The sequence below is a fragment of the Schistocerca nitens genome, chromosome 4 (assembly GCF_023898315.1).
Source record: "Schistocerca nitens isolate TAMUIC-IGC-003100 chromosome 4, iqSchNite1.1, whole genome shotgun sequence".
Classification (NCBI taxonomy): Eukaryota; Metazoa; Arthropoda; class Insecta; order Orthoptera; family Acrididae; genus Schistocerca; species Schistocerca nitens.
In genome coordinates, this window is record NC_064617.1 from 387819401 (window position 1) to 387840239 (window position 20839).

The window sequence follows — 20839 nt, forward strand, 5'->3', positions numbered from 1 at the left end:
TAAAATGGTGACGTTTTCCTTACTTGAACAGCGTGCAATCATTCGTTTTCTGAATTTGCGTGGTGTGAAACCAATTGAAATTCATCGACAGTTGAAGGAGACGTGGTGATGGAGTTATGGATGTGTCGAAAGTGCGTTCGTGGGTGCGACAGTTTAATGAAGGCAGAACATCGTGTGACAACAAACCGAAACAACCTCAGGCTCGCACAAGCCGGTCTGACGACATGATCGAGAAAGTAGAGAGAATTGTTTTGGGGGATCGCTGTATGACTGTTGAACAGATCGCCTCCAGAGTTGGCATTTCTGTGGGTTCTGTGCACACAATCCTGCATGATGACCTGAAAATGTGAAAAGTGCCATCCAGGTGGGTGCCACGAATGCTGACGGACAACCGACAACATGAATGGGACTTTCTTTTCGTCGGTTGTGACAATGGATGAGACGTGGATGCCATTTTTCAATCCAGAAACAAAGCGCCAGTCAGCTCAATGGAAGCACACAGATTCACTGCCACCAAAACAATTTCGTGCTGCTATTGCCTCAGCGATTTTCCAGTGGTCAAAACAGACTCCTAAAGAAGCCTTCGCCACGACATGGAATCATGGCGTCAGCGTTGTGAAAAATGTGTACATCTGCAGGGCGATTACGTCGAGAAGTAACGCCAGTTTCATCGATTTCGGGTGAGTAGTTAATTAGAAAAAAAATCGGAGGCCTTAGAACTTGAATGCACCTCGTACTATTGAATGTGCATTAATGGTCCACATCTCCATAAAAAGTAAACCTGTATACTTTCTTGACATTGAGTCATCTATAATTTTTTCAAACAATTTATTGTAATATACTTGGCTGCATCTCTTGATATCAATGAAATATAAACACACAATACAACATCAAGGACTAATAACAACACCTTTCTAACAACAAACAGTTTATTTGTACATTATCTGAATGCAAGGTTTCAAGATTAAACAAACAGATGTATGTCTCTCACTTTTTAGAAATACAACATAGTAATGGAAAAAAGCTCTCATAACAATGATATTAAAAGACAACAATATTTGACATCACATAAATATATACATATTTTGCATATATAATAAGAATATCTTAAATATTTGACTACAAAATGTACAGTTACATGAAATCTGAGATTTAACATACTTTGAATGAGGCATTTCATATAATACAGTCAATGTGCTGACAAAGCAGCAAACATTTTCATAAGAGAAAAACAGGGGAGCATTTGACTAGATATTTAAAAACTGTTAAATAAAACATGCAGTAATTATTTTTACAGTGCACACACAGTAAATACTACACAGTTTACACTACACCTAAGTGTGGGGCAGGACTAATGCTTCAGAGACATTAACTACAAAAAATTGAAGACTGACAGACATATTCACTCTTGCAAAATTTTCTGTCTCCATCTAATGGACAAGTCTGGCTCCCATTCGCATAAAGGCAAATTAAAAGCAACAGAATATCAAGACAAGAAGCCCAAATTTATTTTATTCTCAAAAATGAAAGAATGTAAGACTGCAGATTCCGTGTGTAGCATATGATACCTTATTAGTTATATATACACAGATACACACAGAAAGTAATTACAGAGTAATAAAATGGAAGACAGGACATCCAATGTGATTTATTTTTATTCATCTCAACTGCTGTGTAATAGCATTAGAAAATTACTTATTTACACAGTAATAAAGGTACTGAAAAACAAAAATATTTCTTAAAAGAAAAGTTGTTCACACTTTCAACGCATTAAAAGTGCTATTTGTGGATTCTACAATCTAAAAGTCTGTCAACTTTACACACAAAATTACATAAATAAAGGAGTTACAGCTCTCACTGCTTTATCACGCTATTTTAACTAACTTGACACTAACAATGCACAGCAATTTGTACAGCTCGAACAAGGTAACTGCCTGTAGGTGCTCTTGGAGGAAGCAAATAACTCCAATGACATATGTACTGGGCAGTCAGTAAATTTGCTTATAATTGGTTCTTTGTAACTATACTAATATTCTGAGAAAGCACATTCGACATTGTGTATCATATGTGAGAGGAGGACACTTGAGCAAAAATGAAACCCTCTGTGAAAACAGCTTCGTACACATATATCACAAATAAGTTTTCACAAAATTCTGAAGATTTGTATGCAACACTGTGGAAAATTGCAATACCTAAAGAATTTTGTTGATTTTCTAGGTGTGAAATATCCATTTCAACACAAAATAGTGCAAACAAATGTCTTGCAATGGTTTAAAGAATAATTTATAATAGTAATATGAGCAATTAATATTTGGCTGTACACTATTAAATACACAAATAATGTGTATGTTAACTACATTAGTTTTATGTCAGCGATAAAAAAATGTAATGCTTCATGGAAATCTTAAGTAATAAAAAATGTAAATAAAAGTAAGGGGGAATAAAAGGCATTTGGAAATAAGTTTCTTCATGAAATGTTTTGATTACACCATCTCAGATTCTGTATACAGTCCCATCCCTAAGCAGATCTGCGTACTGAAAATATTACACAAGTAAAAGTAATGTATATGTTTAGGAATGTAAGCGTACTTTAAAAAAGAGGGCTGAAGAAAATCTCCCAATTCATATTACAATCCTGGCAAGCACTGCATTTTTAGGGCAGGTTTAACAAGTTGTTCATTACACAGCAATTATTGTGAAAGCACAATTTACACTGTGGTGTTTAATTTCCATGTATGTTTAGCGACACATAATGAAAGAACACAAAAAGAAGTGGTTCAAAATATGCTTAAACACACTTTTCTTAATTGTCTAGCAAAAAAAGTAAATTTGACGTTGGTATGACATGAAATAATCTAAAGATTAACATAAAGCATTGTATCACTGAGTAAAAATGTTGGTGAAAGTTTATAATAAAATGTGTTTCTGGTTTAAGCAATTATTTCAAAAGCAAGATTACTTTCTAAATATTTTTAGGGGAACAAAATATTGCAGTCTTCTGTTAACATTGAAAAAATTTGGTCAGACTGTGTAACACACACACACACAGGGGCACGTGCATGTGCACATGCTTTATACAATGCAGTTCATCGTGAGTAGTGCTCGTCGTGAGTAGTCTTAGATTTCCAGCCTCTAGCCTGTCATCTCTGTCTAAGATTACTTCTGATTTATGCTGAAAACCATCATAGCACTTTTTATTGCAGCTGTCCCTTTTTATACACATTCCAGATAAGCCAAACACTTACTTATGGTAAAGAGTCATAAATAACACCCACAAATACTCACTACTGTCACTTGGATTCTTTAGAATCTAACTGTTTATGCAACACCAAGAAGTGTGTACTGTACATAAAGTTGTTGAAGAAAAGCTATTAAAATACAAAACATCAAAGAATAAAGAAACTAGTCCTGCCACCAAATTAAAGTTTAAAAAGCTCATCTGCTGTGGTGATTCTTGCAGGTATGCCAGCATGTTATCACCAATGCCCCAGCCCTTCCATCACACCCTTGCATTACCACTTACAATTCTTTGTTTTCAGCAATCCTCACCTTTATCATCCAGCTCAATGTTATCTGACTGCATCAATATCAGCAATTTAACATTTCACCTTTAGATAGTCATGACACAATAAAATTGTATTACTGTTACATCTAAATCCCTGTTTTGTTATTTCATTTACTACTCACTAAACTTTTGTTTTACATGACAAAAAACTAACTTTTGTATTCTAATGACCTCACTGTGACAGTTTATTCTGCACTTCTTTTCCTTTCAACATCTTAACTGTTTCTCTGGCTTCAGTTACATAACTTGGTCACTCCCTCTCCTTCCCATATTTATGAATCTTCTCATAACTTACCTTCTTCTCTGTCCTCCAGACAAAACCAATATTTGGACCTGAGAGCTCTTAGCTCACAGTATGCCCAGAAGCGTTTCTATCAAATACTTAAATTTTCCACTTTACTTGTTACATACCTCTATTCCTTATTACATTGATGTACAACGGGGTTCATTTATTATTTATATGATTCACTTCAAAACAAAGCATTATACAAAAGTGAAATAACCCCTAGTTTACAAATAACTGAAGTAGCAATCTTTTTATGATTATAATTTGTAGACACATATCTGAAAGCTAATGAAAGGCAACTCTGTACACATCACATACAAATTACTATACGCATTGTAATAATTTTGCAAAACTACTGTCTGGGTCATAAATCTGCTAGCAAAATACTCATACACACATTTACACACTGCCTGTTTTGTGCATAGGACAGAAGGAAGCAACTGATCTGATTTGACTTCAAAATTTAATCATCTCCTAAAGGGAATTTACTACACCATTAGGAGAATTGGAGGGAAGAGAGAGCAGTAAGGGCAACACAGCAAACAGTTTACTGGCCAACATAGACTTGAAGACATCACAAATTATACGCAATGACAAGCATAACGGACATACAAGTCCTCTGCCCTGTTTTTTACACCAGATATTTGAAGATTCAGCTGCATCATTCAAATTGTAGCATGCTGATAACCGTCTTTATTATGAACCCATTAGTGAAATCATTATGAGTTGATAATATATCTATTATGTAGCAAAAAAGGCACCCCAGCCCTGCATTTTTCACTGTCAATTACAACTGCAACTATCAAATATTATAAGATTATTTGGCATATAAATGAGTCAATGAGGTCAGTTGCCTTCCAAGTCTAAAATTATAAACAAAACAAAAAAAAAACACATTTTTGATTAAAAATGAGACACAAACAAAAGAAGGATTGAATTTCTGGACATGACAATAAGTAATCTTTGGCCCATTCTGTGACTTACTATTTTAGAGCTCCACATCTGTATCAAAAAGTTACACAAGTCATGTGTTAGAGTGATCATTGTAGCACAATGGTATGAAATAGTCTTTTGGAAAGTACACACGTTTCCTCCAATAAAGACAATGAAGCTCACTATGTGTACATGTCTTTATTTCCACTCAATATCTGTGCTTGTCAGATCATCAGTAAGTCACGAATATTTATGAATTATGCTACAAAACCAAAAATGAAGTTCATAACACTGAACTAAAAATAATATACAATCAAGCAAGAAACCTATATGAAGAGAATGGGTGTTTGTGCCAATAAATCTCTGTTAATGAGAGATCCAAAACCCTTCTATTAACAGTCATTTCATTATTACGGCAAGAACTGATATGCTGCTAGCAAAAATTTTTGAGTATGATTCTAAAAACTACATGAAAAGCTGTGTACGCATTACAATATGCCCTACTAAATAATACACACATCACATTATTTGGCCACAATGAGTTGGTGGACAAGACAAAGTAATAATTTGTGCATTAAAGTATCCTGAATGTGAAATGGTGTTCTAACTTGTCTGAAGGGATGCTGCACCAATAACACTGCAAGAAGTTGAGTCTTTAACCAAAAAGGCTTAATACTTTTCAGGCTGACTGCAATTTTATGTGTTTCTAACATTAATTTACAGGTTATGACAGGGGAGATAATGGGCTTAACAAAATTTGTGTGGCAAAAGTAGTGAAGTTGGTAACAGAAATCCGGTGTAAATTGATATTCTTCCAGATCATAAAAAATGGCCATGTTTTTTGAAGCTACACACCTCACGACAATCCAAAACCTAAACTATATTTTCTAATTTACAGAAAGTGTCAATGCAATCACATTTTTTAACACAGGTTATGATGAATAAATATGAAGCTTGCCACTGATAAAAAAAAGTCAATCAGCATCTGACATTTTTGTAGCAAGCGGACAGCATTTTTTTTTTTTTTTTTGTCTTCTCATCCATCTTTCTTCAAGGAAAATGAACACTTAAAAGAATACTCCAAATAATTTTAGATAAAAATACATCATGGAGCACATATGAGAATTTTGAAATGTTAATTGTGCCAATCAGATAACATTTAACAGACCAGCTAATGGGGAAGAACGTGGATGAATAATAAATGACTGCATGCAGAAGAGCAAACTGCATAACAGAGATTTGTAATTTATATAAAACTCTCAGATATTTCCAAATAGTTCATAATTCACATCCATTTCTATTCTGTTTAATATTTAAACATTTTTTATTAAAAAAGTAAACTGACCTTAATGTATACATAGAACAATGTTTCACTTAAGTAGCTTAAGACTGACTAAAGCTGCCAATGACTGAGAAAAGTTGAAGACCAGAAACAACATTATCCAGAAACCAGTTGGAACTACTTAGAGAGAGGAGGGGGGAAAGGGGGGGGGGGGGGGTGCGATTAAGCTGACACATTCCACTCTCTCCGTACAGCAGCCTGGTCTCTTGTATATTCTGTGGCTGTAGCGCACCATTATGGTAGAAGAGTATTTATGTCAGTAAGGTGAATGTTCATTTGAATGATACCATGGAAACCATATCAGGCACCTTGACATCAACTTCTCTATCTTGGCTGTCTGCTCTCAGTAACATTGCTAAGCCACATCTAAGATGACAACAAGCAGTGAGTGTGAAAGGGTAAAGATTAATAACTGAGATTTTTCCCAAAAGCTACCTGTCCAGGACATTTTGCTTGGTCCATCCAGCAGCTGTCTCAAGTCAAGGAAACCATTCTGGACATCTCGTGAGATCTAACTGCTCAAGACTGAAGATATGTAGGAGACATGGACCAGCATATGTTGTCATGACCTTGAAGACCCCACAAGTATATAGGCTTGCAACTGTCTAGGAGAAACTAAAGCAACTGGACAGAACCCAGTGTGAACATGGAAGAACTATGTCCTTCATGTACAACTGGATACTCTCAAACTGCCCACTGTGTGACTCTGAAGCTTCAGAGCAAACTATCGACCACAGTGTAGAGGAATATTCAAAGACTTGTTTCCATGAAGACTGGAAGAATATTGTCACTGCCTCTCCAACAACATTGGAATGGATACTCTCTCTTGGACTGATGACCACAGCAGTTGAGTCCCATAGTGCTCAGAGCCATTTTTGATACTCTCTTGACATCACTCTGTAAGGCCAATTGAGACCAAAAATCTTCCATATTTCTTTTGCACTTTATTGTGAAAATATTGTTGTGAATAACAACAACAACAAAGTGAATGAGATTCCTCTTATCTGGTTTATTTGCATGAAATATGATAACTGGAATTTACGGTAGGCATAATAATGTCATTTATCAGACTGACACATCGCTGAACAGCAAGCAACGAAATGTATAAAGTGGAAAACTATCTAGGCCCAAAAGCTTTGGTGTGTGGTTGATGGCATGTAGAAAGAAGCAATACAAAAAAAACCTGAGAAAATGTTGCATGCTTTCATGAAAATATTGGAACAATGAGATTTCCGCTCTGCAGCGGAGTGTGCGCTGCTATGAAACTTCCTGGCAGATTAAAACTGTGTGCCACACTGAGACTCAAACTCAAGACCTTTGCCTTTTGCGGGCAAGTGCTCTACCAACTGAGCTACCCAAGCATGACTCGTGCCCCACTGAAGGTAGGAGACGAGGTACTGGCAGAAGTAAAGCTATGAGGACGGGACGTGAGTTGTGCTTGGGTAGCTCGGTAGACCACTTGCCCGTGAAAGGCAAAATTCCTGAGTTCAAGTCTCGATCCAGCACACAGTTTTAATCTGCCAGGTAGTTTCATACTGGAACAATGCCCATCACCTGTAAGTCGAATTAGAATGTTCACTATTCCTGAAGCATAAAATTTTGGCACATATAATTTCCACAGCTGTTACAACACGCTTTCAATTTATTTTGAGATTTTTTTGGAAGTTTATTTTCCAAACTCATTTTGTTGCTATGATAGAATGTTCCCTGGATTATTTTTTGTAACATGGGTCTCTAAAGTCATCATGGATTACAAATCATTAATTACTAATCAAGTGTACCACAAGATATCTTACACGATCAGATCTAATCTAAATGAGACTTAACTTCTGATATATTCCCTAGGAAAAAAAAAAGTCAGAGAAGGAAAGATTATAAGTCAACATATATGTCAATCAGAATTTGAATTTCACTTGTACTGAGAGTGAGAGAATGTCTTGCAGCTACTGTTTCTACTTTTATCAAGTTACTAATAATTTATTCTGTAACTAAATGCTAATTTCAAGCTTCGCAATGTCAGAGTTCCACATTGTATTGTGCAATTAAAATGCAAGTAATTTTCATTTCTAAGATTTTGATAAATTATTGTGCCACTGCTGACATTACTTGTGCGTATTGTGTATTCATTAAAGGAGAACTTTTTTTATTACACTGTTGGACAGCAAATATTAAATTATGTACAGCACAGTTTAGCTCCATACGATATACAGCATGCAATATTTGGACATGCACATGCTAAGTGTTAACACAGATAATTAAACAGAAAAGCAGCTACTAGGAAAAAAGTTAATGCAACAAAAAATATGCATCTATAAGCCGCAAAAGAACTGGAGAATAAAAATGATACCATATAACATTTAGCAACCTATTAATAAAATCACACATTAAAAGTGTCCATTTAATATGAGCATGCTAATGGAAAATCCTTGACAGTATGTAAATAATTTATAGAGTAGAGGTAACAAATCATTGAATAAATTAGGCTTTCAGTTGTCACTATGCACAAAAAGAAGAGTGAGACTTCTGCGAACTTTTGGTATGTGCGTGCAATAGCACTGAAGAATGAGTCATCCAAAAGCTGTAAAAGTTTTCACTGTTGTTTAGGTGCCTACTGAGACTCATCTGATTTGAATTAAGATATGAAATGTCTGATATGAATTAAGATATGAAATGACGTGTTATTTGCATGCAAACATAATAAATGATTAAATAAAACTTCTGAGTTGCCCAACTACTAACAGAAATATCTTTTGGCAGAAAGCTATTGTTCTGTTATGAAAATAGGACGCATTATGTATCTTATTTATGCAGTTTACACATAAGTGAGTATCAAAAAAATTGTCCAATTGTGACTCTCTGGTAATGAACTCATTTCAGTTATTAAATTTTAATTATTTTTCTTATAGTTATTGACACACTTGTTTTGTCTTTTACAGATGTTTTTACATTAGCAATGGGTTTGGGAGAAGGAGGGGACAAAGTGGGTAAACGGTCTTTATGTAAAAATTAATTCCTATGGTGAAAATAAAATCTCAGCAAGCATGGACTGCAGAATAAATTAACAAACTCAAGTACAAAAATTATGAGAAAGGTATATCATTATTTTATGATGATCTTAGAGAAAATGATAATGAGCAGTTAACACTAAAGAATAATAGAGAAAATGATGATCACAGTATATGCTTCACACTGAATGGGATATAGCAATACTGCAGTAATATGAGAGTAAAACAAGTTTTTCAGTTTAAAATAAAATAAAAAATAAAAAGAAGAAAGGAAAAAAAGATTCTGAGTATATAACATGGGACACAAAATAAAATTAAAATTACTACATTACACAGCATGCTACACAGATCCATACATAAACAGCTTCATTACAAGGATGATCACGAAGTGTCTGATCTCTGAAGTCATACTCAGAAGTAAAACTGACTGGCATAACTTAAAAAAAGTTACTGTACATATATACATTATACTTTCATATTTGTGATTTGATGGACTGTAACAAAATGCAAAATACAAACGTATAGCAAATTATGTATTAAAGTGGAAGGAAATAAGATTACGTAACAGATGTTTAACTACACAGATTTGTTGGACCTAAATGTTAAGACCACTTACATGAAACACAATACTTACAAAGGACTATTACTGAAAAATGACTGACTAGATCAGTCAGTCACAACCGACACAGAATACATAATTCTATAACCGCACTCATCAGTCATGTATGACAGACTTTAACTACATAAACATTAATCTGGACAGTGCTAGCACAGGGAATGACTGTTGCCTGAGCTTATCATGACAAGCAAAGCCGTTCTCATCTATGGACTTTAACAAAGACTGCAGCATTGTGATGTATTACCTAAGTGGACTTGACACATTCCTATACCTGGACAAGTTGCACCAAGTGGCACTAGACTTTCTGAGTGTGTTTCTGTATTTTTTAAATTTTGATTAATATCACCCACTCCCACAACAATAGCAGTCTTATTATTTTCATTACCTGCTGCTGTCCCACTGCATCTGCGGGTGCTTTCGCCAGTAGGTACTTTGCCTGCAGCAGTACACCACCTCTCCTCGCCACACACCAGAAGTGAAGCCGGTGCAGAGGATGTCACTCGGTCACGAACAATTGAGCCACACGACTGGGCTTTGTACAGTCTGCCTCGACCAAACAGTCCCGGAAGTGGAAGGCAGAGCTTTTTGTGAACCTGAAAGTAGCGACTCAATAGTCTTCCTTTCTTCCCAGTGTTAGTTTTCTGCTTCTCTCCTACTGCATTCTTTGAAGTCGCAGACTTGCAACAGTTCTCTTTGCCCTCCCCATGACATTTGGCTAAAGGGATACTGTCCAATTCCTTACACGAGGTGTCAAGAAAACCACCCATTATCCTATGTGACACAGAAAAATTATCAACTGACTGTTCATTAGTTTCTGTACTCTTATCACTTTTGAAGTTCCCTGACTTCAGAGGACTTCTATCTGAAATCACAAGGGATGCTTGCTGCTGAGATGATTTTTTGGATGGAGTTGCACAGGATGGTGAGAGAGGCCAGCCCTGGAACAGACGAGCCCCAAAACCTCTCACTCTGCTGGGAGGCAGAGGAGCCACATACTCTGCCTGCTGATGTGGTGGCAGTGAAAGTGATAATTCTGCCTCCTGCACTTCTGTGATACGGTTAAGAGACTGACTCTCTCTCAACCTAGTTTCTCCAGGCCGCCTACGACACTGTCTCCGGCCCCCTCCACTTCCTTTATTACCATTGCTAGTTATGGCAGAAGTCCTTTCAGAATCAGCATGCGATTCTGGGGCCGTACCACTATTGCACTCAGAAGCAGATTCGCGGGATCGGCTGCCACCTCCACCAGCACCTCCACTTCCACCGGGATCTTGGGAATCACTAGAGTCATCGTGTGAATCTCTCCTCTGTTGCTGGAATGGCTTTGCGTCACCAGTAATCTTATGAGCACGTTTCTTGCGACTCTCACTATCGTCATCACTGGCATCCGAAGAACTACATGATGCTGTCCGTGTCTTGTGGAACCTACTTCGGCGCTGCTCGTAGTTCTGACGACTGACGTAGCTGCGAGAGGTCTGACTAGAGCGTGTCGTATCTCCGATGACACTTTCACCTTCCTCAAATATTTCATTCAGTGGAGGTGAACCCAGAACAGTATGTAATGGACGAGTAGGTGATGGCATTGTCTTATATTTTGGAAGTAAAGGTTGCTCCATAGCTGGAGAGGATGTATGTATAGGTATGGATATCGTGGAAGATTCTGTTATAAAAGATGTAGTTGTGGATGGACAGGGGGTTTGGGACGAAATGGGGTCTCTTGAGGTTAATGAAGTTGGTTTTTTTAGTGGCACTTTCACTAATGGAACTGTCTGTTTCATTCCCGTTTGCCATTTTGTGCTACTTGTGGCATACGTAGGTGTTAATTTTGTAGACAACTCTGCTGACGATCGCAGTCTTGAACTTTCAGTTGTTGTAGGAAGAACTTTCTTTGCCGGTGAAGCCCACACTGTAACTGGTCGCTGTGATGTATCATCACGAATGCCAACGTGGAGTATTCCCCCTCCAGGATTTGGGGCACCGCTGGATGGAACTGATATCTTGTGTGTTGCAGTATTCCCTGCAGAGCAGCCATCTTTTCGACGCTCCGACTCCGCCAGACGCTCTTGCAGCGCCAAGTTTAATTTTCCCTCTGAGCGAGAACCACGTCTATTCAAGGAACCGTGAGGTGGAGCCAACTCTTCACGGCCAGAACACGATGTCATGTCGTCTTCGTCCTCCTCTTCCTGGACAATACTACACTTCCGGGATCGGTAATTCTACAACAAAAGACATTTGTGTAAATAATTTATGTTCATTACATAAAATTTCTCAATTTAGAGAACAATGTATTTATAATTCTACAGAGCTCAATAGTATTTAACTAGTAAGAAAATTTACTCAAACATCTAACCCAAACATGTGTAATATAAAACAATGAAAGATAAACACATATGTAACAAAAGTCTTCAATTAATTACTCCAATTGGACACCATTAGTAAAGAACACATGCCAAAAATTTATGGAAGAATGATGTGATCTGCCCTCAATTATGTAAGGTGTGGGTTAATTACCATTCCATAATACAAACTAAGATATGAGCAGGAAAAAAAAGGGAGGAGGGGGAGGGAGCGAGGGAGAGAGAGAGGGAGACACTGGATTTAAACATCATGGTCATTATATGGAGCACAAGCTTGTAATGGAAAAGAGCAGGGTAAGATACCAGTCATGTTCTATTCAAAGGACCCATCCTGATATTCAGTTTTTGCAATTAAGGGCAACAATGGAAAATATTATATGAGGTAGCTGGAGAGATTTTAATCACATTTAAAATGATAATTTACAGAGTGTCCTAGCTCTCTCAGTCAAGAGATTGTAATTTATATTGTGGAGCTGTAAATAGTACAAAAAAGCTAATCTTATTTATTACTTATTTATCTATCCAAGCCCAAAAACACACTAAAAAAAGATAATGACAGAAAGAAAATACTCTAAAATCAATACATGACATTAACATAAAAGTAATAATTCAAGTAGCAACTACACTAGTTGGCAATAAAAATGCAAAGCGAGCTCTCTTTTTGGCAACTGGAAGATAATAAAATGCAGAAAAACTTACGTAACATTATCAAAGACAGGATATGTTGGTAAAAGACAGACCAGAAACATGGAGGAGAATGTCTTGAGAGCAACAGAAGTGCACAATGAGTTTCTATGAAGCACATTTCGTAATACGAGGTCAGTTACAGCTCCAGCATTTTTGTTGTAGTGACAGATGTTCCTTCTCCTAGTAACAAAACTACCCACATTTTTTATGCTAATCTCTTCAAGATTAGGAATTCTATACTTGTTTCATGCATTTCTTTGTACACATATCAACCACGATCATGCTAGTTCATTACCGTGGAAATTTAAACTACTCTGTATTTCATATCACAGTTTGTGAGAGAGCTGTCAAACTTTAGGTAGTTAATAACGAAGCCTAACATCATTAACGTCTTACTCAAAACTAATAATTATATATCAATCCCCTAAACAAATGAATCTGTGATTTCAGTTCAAAGTGCATTTCCTTTACACTTTAACTGTGATCCCTCATGTGTCAAAAACATTTGTCTATGGCACAGTCAGTTCACAACAACCGGATATGTGTGTGCAGAGGTAAAGGCCTGGGAAGACCAAAAGTGTCTACAGAGGGTGCTGACCAAGCAGGGTTGCCATAAGTTTCCCCAAGTGAAATTCCCTGATATTTCCCTGCCTTCCAGACAAGTTTTAGCTTATTTCCCTGAGAAATTTTGAGATCTCCAGGGTAAGTAAAGACATAAGTTGACAAAAAGATGTAAGGACTTCTGTAATTCTCCCCCAGAGAGCAAAAATCTTAAATAATAACATCAACATTTGTAACGAGTGGTTTTTAGATGGAGAAAGCACGCCAAATGTTAAGACCACTGCTGTTATCTTATTTCAATAAAACAAAACACATTTTGTGACAAAATTACACATTTCCTTGGAGTTGCAAGACCTTCATTGATTTCAGAAACAATATGAGAAAAAAGTAGGCCACTTGAAAGAAGTGTATAAGGCAGGGAAGAGTTGTGTAAATCAACAGTATAGGTGACTGCCAATAGAATGTTCATTCTACTATGTTTGTTATTGTCTTATGTCTGTTATTTTACAGGTATTGTGTGATTTTTCTTTTGAGAAGTATACGAGTACATAGCATACAAACCGCCAGCAAGTGCCACAATTTTCTTCTTCTTCTGTGCATACTTTCTAATATATAAACTGCTTTCGAAGTGCCAAAATGAAGAACGATAAATAAAATGTCTATAAAACACTGCACTGTACAATGTACAGGGGTAGTTTGAAAAGATCTCGGAATCACCACGGGAGGTCAGCACTAGTCAGACGAGTTGTTCACATGATATTCATTGGACTGTTGCCTGTATACACATGCCAGGTCTGTGCTCTTGGAAGAGGGCTGTGGCGATGATGTGGCTCTGTTGTTGTTCTCGCACAGTGATTTGCGAAGATGAAAGGGGCAGGGGGGAGGGGGCGGGGAGGAAATCGAGATTCAAGCAGTAATTAAGTACTTCACAAAGAAAAGTATGAAAGCAGGACATACACACCGATTTTCAGAATACACTGGGGAACTCTGCTCCTTCATATTCAACTGCTGCCAAATGGACAAATGAATTTAAATTTCGTCGGGAGTGCTTAGTTGATCATCCACGCAGTGGTCGGCCAAGATTTGTCACTACTTCCGAAATCACTGCAAAAAGTGCACAAAATGGTCAAAGAGAATCACCGGTTGAAAGTGCGTGAAACTGTTCATGCTTGCCGGATGTCATCTGAAAGGGTACATCACATTTTTAACTGAAGAATTAGAAATGAAAAAATTATCTGCAAGTTGGATGCCTCGACTCTTGTCGCGCGCCCACATGCGTGTGCTGTCGCCATGGCAAAATTGCACACACTCAGGTATAAATTGTTGCCACACCTGCCTTATTCACCTGATACGGCTCTGTCAGACTTCTATCTCTTCACAAAACTGAAATTTTTTCTCGGTGGATGAAAATTCACTTCAAATGAAGAACTGATAGCTGAAGTTGACAACTATTTTGCAGTCCTGGAGGAAACTCATTTCAGAGATGGTATCAAGGCACTGGAACATTGTTGGACCAAGTGCATTAATCTACATTGAAAAATAAAAAAAGTTTCAGTGATGCAAGTACTTTTTTCCTATTCCATTCCAAGAACTTTTCAAACCACCCTCGTATTTGCAGTGAGACAGTCACAATTCCTGAAATCCATCGCCCGTGGCCTCTGGCCTGCCAAAGAGCACCTCTGTCCTGGGTCCATGGGCATACCACAAAAACCTTCCGGTTTATGCCACACTTAAATAGACCCGGCCTGTGGGCAGATCGGTGAGACTAGATCCGTTGGGCAGAAATGAAAAAATTATCTGCAAGTTGGATGCCTCGACTCTTGTCGCGCGCCCACATACGTGTGCTGATCGGCTTCAGATCAGCAGGCGTGGTCTATCAGAGATACCCACAGAAACGCCCTGCAGTTTTGGCCCATTGTGGAAATGCACTCATGTGGCCAGCTATTCACAGGTCACATGTCGCAGACATCATGTTGATGAAATGAGACCATGGGGGTCAATCCATGCAACAGATAACTTGTGTAAAGGCTCTGAGAATCAGTACGAATGAGGATAGGTAGCAACTCAGCATAAAGATGATCGCTGAGCTGCAGACAAGCACATAGAAAGGACAATGACACTTTCACAACAAAATTTTCAGATAAAGCCTTTATCAGAAAATGAGAGCGCTCACACACATTCACACAATCACTCAGACAAACCTTGTGCACACATGACCGCCATCTCGGGCTACTGCATCATCAATCTCTTACACTCAGTTCCAAACAAACCACTCCTCATGCCTCCCACCCTCTTGTCATCAGCTGCTAGGCTAGTAACAAAAAGTGGTGGCAGCACTGACTAAAAGCTGTGAGGAATGGTAGGAAGGGAAAAAGCAGTAAGAATGAGGGAGTAGGGAAGTGACACACTTACTCAACTGCACCCAGCCATGCATGACATCTCGGTAAACAAACCATTTCATCTACTCAGACAAAAACGAGATTTTTCCAGTGTTTTTTTCCAAATTTCCCTAATTTCCCTGACTCGTTTGAAATTCTCTGATATTCCCTGATTTCCAGAACTTGTGGCAACCCAGCAAGTCAGCACATCTTACCTTCATAGCCCTAAGAAGTCAGTTAGGAAAGCAGGTCTTGAATTTCAGATGCTAAAGTTGATAGTGTAGAAGATTTAAGAAAACATTTACACATGCATCCATATTGATTACGGCTAGTAAATGCTGTATAGCCAACACACACACACACACACACACACACACACACACACACACACAGTGCGTGTACTGGTGCTGCTGCTCACAGTGTGGCTTCAGTTCCAGATACTGCCGTTGTGTGTGTGAGTTGCATTATATGGAGAGTAGCAACTTTCCTTTCATAACATTGTTACATTCCATTCTGGATTTTCCATTCTTTAACTTTGTGAGTGAACTATCCATCTAAGCAAGGAGGTAATTACTCATAAAACTCATATCTGGGCGGCAAGGGGGGGGGGGGGGGGGTGAGGTGTCAGGCCATGCTCGTGAACTTGTACAATATCAAAGAGATACCCCTGATTTAAATATTTTCTGTGTTGTGTCTTGACATCAAAAGTATGGATCTCCTCCCCCCACCCTCCCCCCACTAAAGTTATTGTAACTGGTGGCATATCTGCATATGTTGCAAGAACATCTCTTTCCTTAATATAAATATGAATCTGAAAACTTTATACAGCAAAAAGATGAGCCTTCTCCACTGCCATCTCTTTGTACAGGAGCAAACTGAGCATGTAAGTCCCTTAATGTTGGAATAGTCATAATGGCCAATACAACACAGTTCTTTCCCGCTGGCCTCCCTGTTCACCTGGCCTCACACAACACGAATTTTTCGTTTGGGGCTTTATAGAAGATTTGCAGCTACTGAATGATTGGCTACAGTGGAGATACAAAATTGCTTCCATTACTCCAGACTTGTTAACCGAAATGTGAGAAAACGGGATTTTAGGATGGATGTGTGACACATAACTAAAAGTGCACATATTGAATATTTGTAATAAAAACTAGGTTAGTTTACCTTCAATTTAATGTATGATCTGTTGTAAACAGTCTAAAATTACACTATTATAATATACCATTGAAACAGGGACATTCTTTTATGGACTCCATGTATTATTTGGTATAATATGTTTCCAAATGGTGGACTATTGCATTTCAATCTACAGAACTAAGAATAACAGTAAGACATTGTGCATATGCAGACAAAAAAAAAAAAAAAAAAAAAAAAAAAAAAAAAAAAAAAAAAAAAAATCCTGGATTTTTCGCAGATTTTGTTAACCAGGATATCTGTTTTCAGGTGTAAATACACTGTCTTCAGGTGTAAATACACTTTTTGCTGGTTGAAAATACACTATACCCCTAGTGAAAGCACATTTTTCCGTGTTAAATGACAATATACTTTCCTCTGGAGCTGTAAAATTTATCAATACTTTGAATGGTAAAAGTTTTATACACCAACTTTGAACTTCCTGGCACGGCACGTGGCCTCACCAGCCAATTACAGCAGATATTCGAAGCATAGGACATGTGATGTACTCAGCCAACAGCAACATCATTGTTAGATAGCACAAACACACAAATAGCAAAAGTTAATGGTTTAAATTAATGTGTATATGGTATAGCTACAAGAAAAGTTAAGCTTTCACATATAACACCGATCGCTAAAAAAATTTTGCTGTTATTTCTGAGGGTGTGCTTAAGCAGAATCCTAAGCACACGGCTTAAATTGCATTAGCAGAATATTTTCAACAAGCATGATTATAAACTTCACTGCTCTGCACTGAATATTTCATGAGTTGCCTCTCTGAATACAATTTCCATGGAGCACTTCAACTTTTCTACAGAAAAGTCCACATGTGAAATTTCTCAAGAACTCACTTCGGACTTTTTGTCATCATTATTGCATGATTTGATATCTATGAAAGAACTAAAATGAATATGAAAAACTAACTTTGAACCTTGGTCTGTTTTAGCATGTGTTACCGTTTAAGATATCAAACATATACGTGCCAGTAAAATTTTAAACAATGGCCTAAATGATTTGTCTTCTGGGACCAAAATATTTCTAAGTGGCTGGTCCTCAGTGTTAAATTTGGAATGAGAGTCTATCGCTCCATCATTTAAGAAATTCATCTCACATTCTCACACGTAACACAATTCATCTTGTGTAAAAGGAAATGTACTTTGAAAGTAAAGCTTCTCAAACCACCATTCACAATATTTTCTTGCGACCTGTTAGAAATGTAAACAGTTGTGAGATCACGCTCTCATCAAAATGAGGCCCATGAGAAACACACATTGAAGCAGTGTGTTGTTAAGGAGTATTAAATAATCTGTGACACATTTTGCTGTCAGGAGATGCTTGTGGGTGCCCTGTGTTTAGTTGTTGTAAGTGACCTATTTTCTTGGTAACTACAGTTTTATTTTGGTGTTATCCCCTCGGTTATGTTTTATTGCTGCTGCATTATTCTGCAGTAATGAACTAAAATAAAATTCTTTGTAAGAGTTTCAGTTCTTACCAGCCAAAACTACATAATTTTAACTGAAAACTAAAACAATGAAAACTTCCCACTGGAAGATTTTGCCCTGTAAGACCAAATGGATGTGTGCATCATCCTAAGGATAGAATATACAAGTCAACAAAGGTGTAAAGCAAAGAACAACTTTTATTTCTGAATGCAAATGTTATAGTTTACCCCTGTCTATCGGCGAATACTCACTGACGTAAACAGACACCTGTAACCAACTACAAGATGCTAATAAATCATTTGCTGCTGATACCCTGAAATTTACTTGCTGTGCTTAATGTTAAAGGAGAGAGTGGGGGGGGGGGGGGGGGGGGGGAGCAGAAGATAGTGATGATAACATTACTTAATTTGTGTTGAGGTGTGGTGTGGAACATATAAGGAAGGAAAAACCATAGCTGTGAATGAAAAATCTAAAGTGACAAACATTGAGCAGCTTTTAGATATTACTGATGTCAAAAAGTCAAATATGAGGATGCACTGTCATACATACAGTACAGTTAACACTTTGCCGTCCACAAGTCTCTTATAAACTTACTCGCTTGGCGCTGGCAGTGCTAATTCGGATTACTTGGCTTGTCACTGGCTGTTCTTGACATTATCTGGAGATTATAAATTATTATGTTTTACTAATCTCATCGTTCTCTTAAGTTCTCAACCCTGTTCCCCCACCTTCATGAAATTCCGAAGATATACATATGTAAATAAATACAAAATTTGTTTGTTTCATAGATTTGTTTATTTGCATTGTCTTTGGTACTTAGTATTTCTGTTTCATATGACACGCAGCAAAACAGTCTCCACCAGAAAGTCTGTCAACCAGATAATGATGTGACGTATGTGATGTAGTGGCAACCTCCAAGTTTTGCTCCATGTATTCATCATAAATAATTGGATCGTCTCTTTCGTCTGCCATGATGAAAGGGCACAAGTACTTGTGTACTTGCAAAAATAAAAAACTTGTTGACGTGTGTACCAGGTGTACCGGTATGAAATGAGTGTTTTTTTTTTTGTGAAAATGAAACACTAATTTTGAATTGAAAAGTAAAAACATTTTATTCAAAGTACTGACCATTGCTTTCTATACATTTTGACCACCTTTCTGGCAATTTGAGGACACCATGCCAATAGAAATGTTCGTCTTTTGAAGCAAACCAATCAGACACCCAATTTTCGACTTCTTCATAGGAATCGAAGTGTTCCTCAGCCAATGCGTGTCCCATTGTCGAAAACAAATGGCAGTCGGAAGGGGCCAAGTCTGGTGAATACGGTGGTTGGGGTAACAGCTCCCAGCCAAGTGTTTTGATTGTATCCTGAAACAGTTTTACTTTGTGTGCAGGTGCATTGCCGTGTAAAAAAATTACTTTGCCATGTCTTCTGTCCCATTCCAGTTTTTTTTTTTCAATCAATGCATAGTTCAAACTGATCATTTGTTGTTTGTAGCGATTAATATTCACAGTTTCACCAGGTTTTAGAAGCTCATGATACACCACACCTTTCTGATCCCACCAGACACAGAGCATTGTCTGTCTTCTTGCCAAATCGATCTGGTTTTGCAGTCGATGTTGATGGCTGTCGCAGATTAACCCATGATTTTTCCCATTTAGGATTCTTAAAATAAATCCATTTTTCATCGCCAGTAACAATTCTATGCAAAACTGATTTTCTTTCATGCCTTTGAAGCAAAATTTGACAAATGGCTTTTCGGTTTTTCATCCGTCTTTCATTCAATTCATGTGGCACCCATTTTCCACACTTTTGGATCTTTCCCATAGCTTTCAAACGGTCAGAAATTGTTTGTTGTGCAACATTTAGCATTGCTGCCATTTGCTTCTGACTCAAAGTATCATTTTCATCCAATATTGCTTGCAATTCGGTGTCTTAAAACTTTTTTGGAGGTCTTCCACGTTCTTCATTTCTTACATCATCATCATTATTTCTGAACCATTGAAACCATCTTTTGCATGTTGCTTCTGATAGAGCATGATCACCATATGCCTCGACAAGCATTCATGCGAATCTGCAGCACTTATTTTCAAATGAAAACAAAAAATTAATGCTTTCCAAAAAACATCACTTTCTGGTACAAAATTCGACATTGTTAACACAATGAAAACCATAGAGCAGAAATATCTCTGGAGTGAGCATTGCGTCCTGCGCATGTTGTCAACATTAAACTGGAATTGTCACGTGATCTAGGGACGAGGTCGATTGTTTAACGCCAATTCACGTCCGCCATCAGGTGACGTCACGTCTTGTCACATAACATCAAAACATTCTACAATACCTTTCGTATGGATGCATTCACACAGGTCGTCAACGGAACGTCACATCATTTCACGGTACGTCAAGGTTTCTCAGGAAGAAAATTTTGACGGTACCAGTCTGTTAACATCTTAGGTTAACCTATTTTCGCCGCACTCCTTCTCCTT

At 37.5% G+C, this 20839-nt stretch overlaps 1 protein-coding gene across 3 annotated transcripts in view; it reads right to left on the bottom strand.

Annotated features, from left to right (window-relative positions):
- The window catches only part of LOC126251366 (SNF-related serine/threonine-protein kinase), a 346894-nt gene that overhangs the window by 33390 nt on the left and 292665 nt on the right, over positions 1-20839 (bottom strand). The window contains exon 8 of one of the 3 annotated variants that reach the window (XM_049951747.1): positions 10136-11966. In XM_049951747.1, coding sequence (XP_049807704.1) covers positions 10136-11966 — 1831 coding nt within the window. Of the gene's footprint in view, positions 1-9449; positions 11967-20839 lie in introns of those variants that run through there. The other 2 variants (XM_049951746.1, XM_049951745.1) reach the window with 2 other exon arrangements.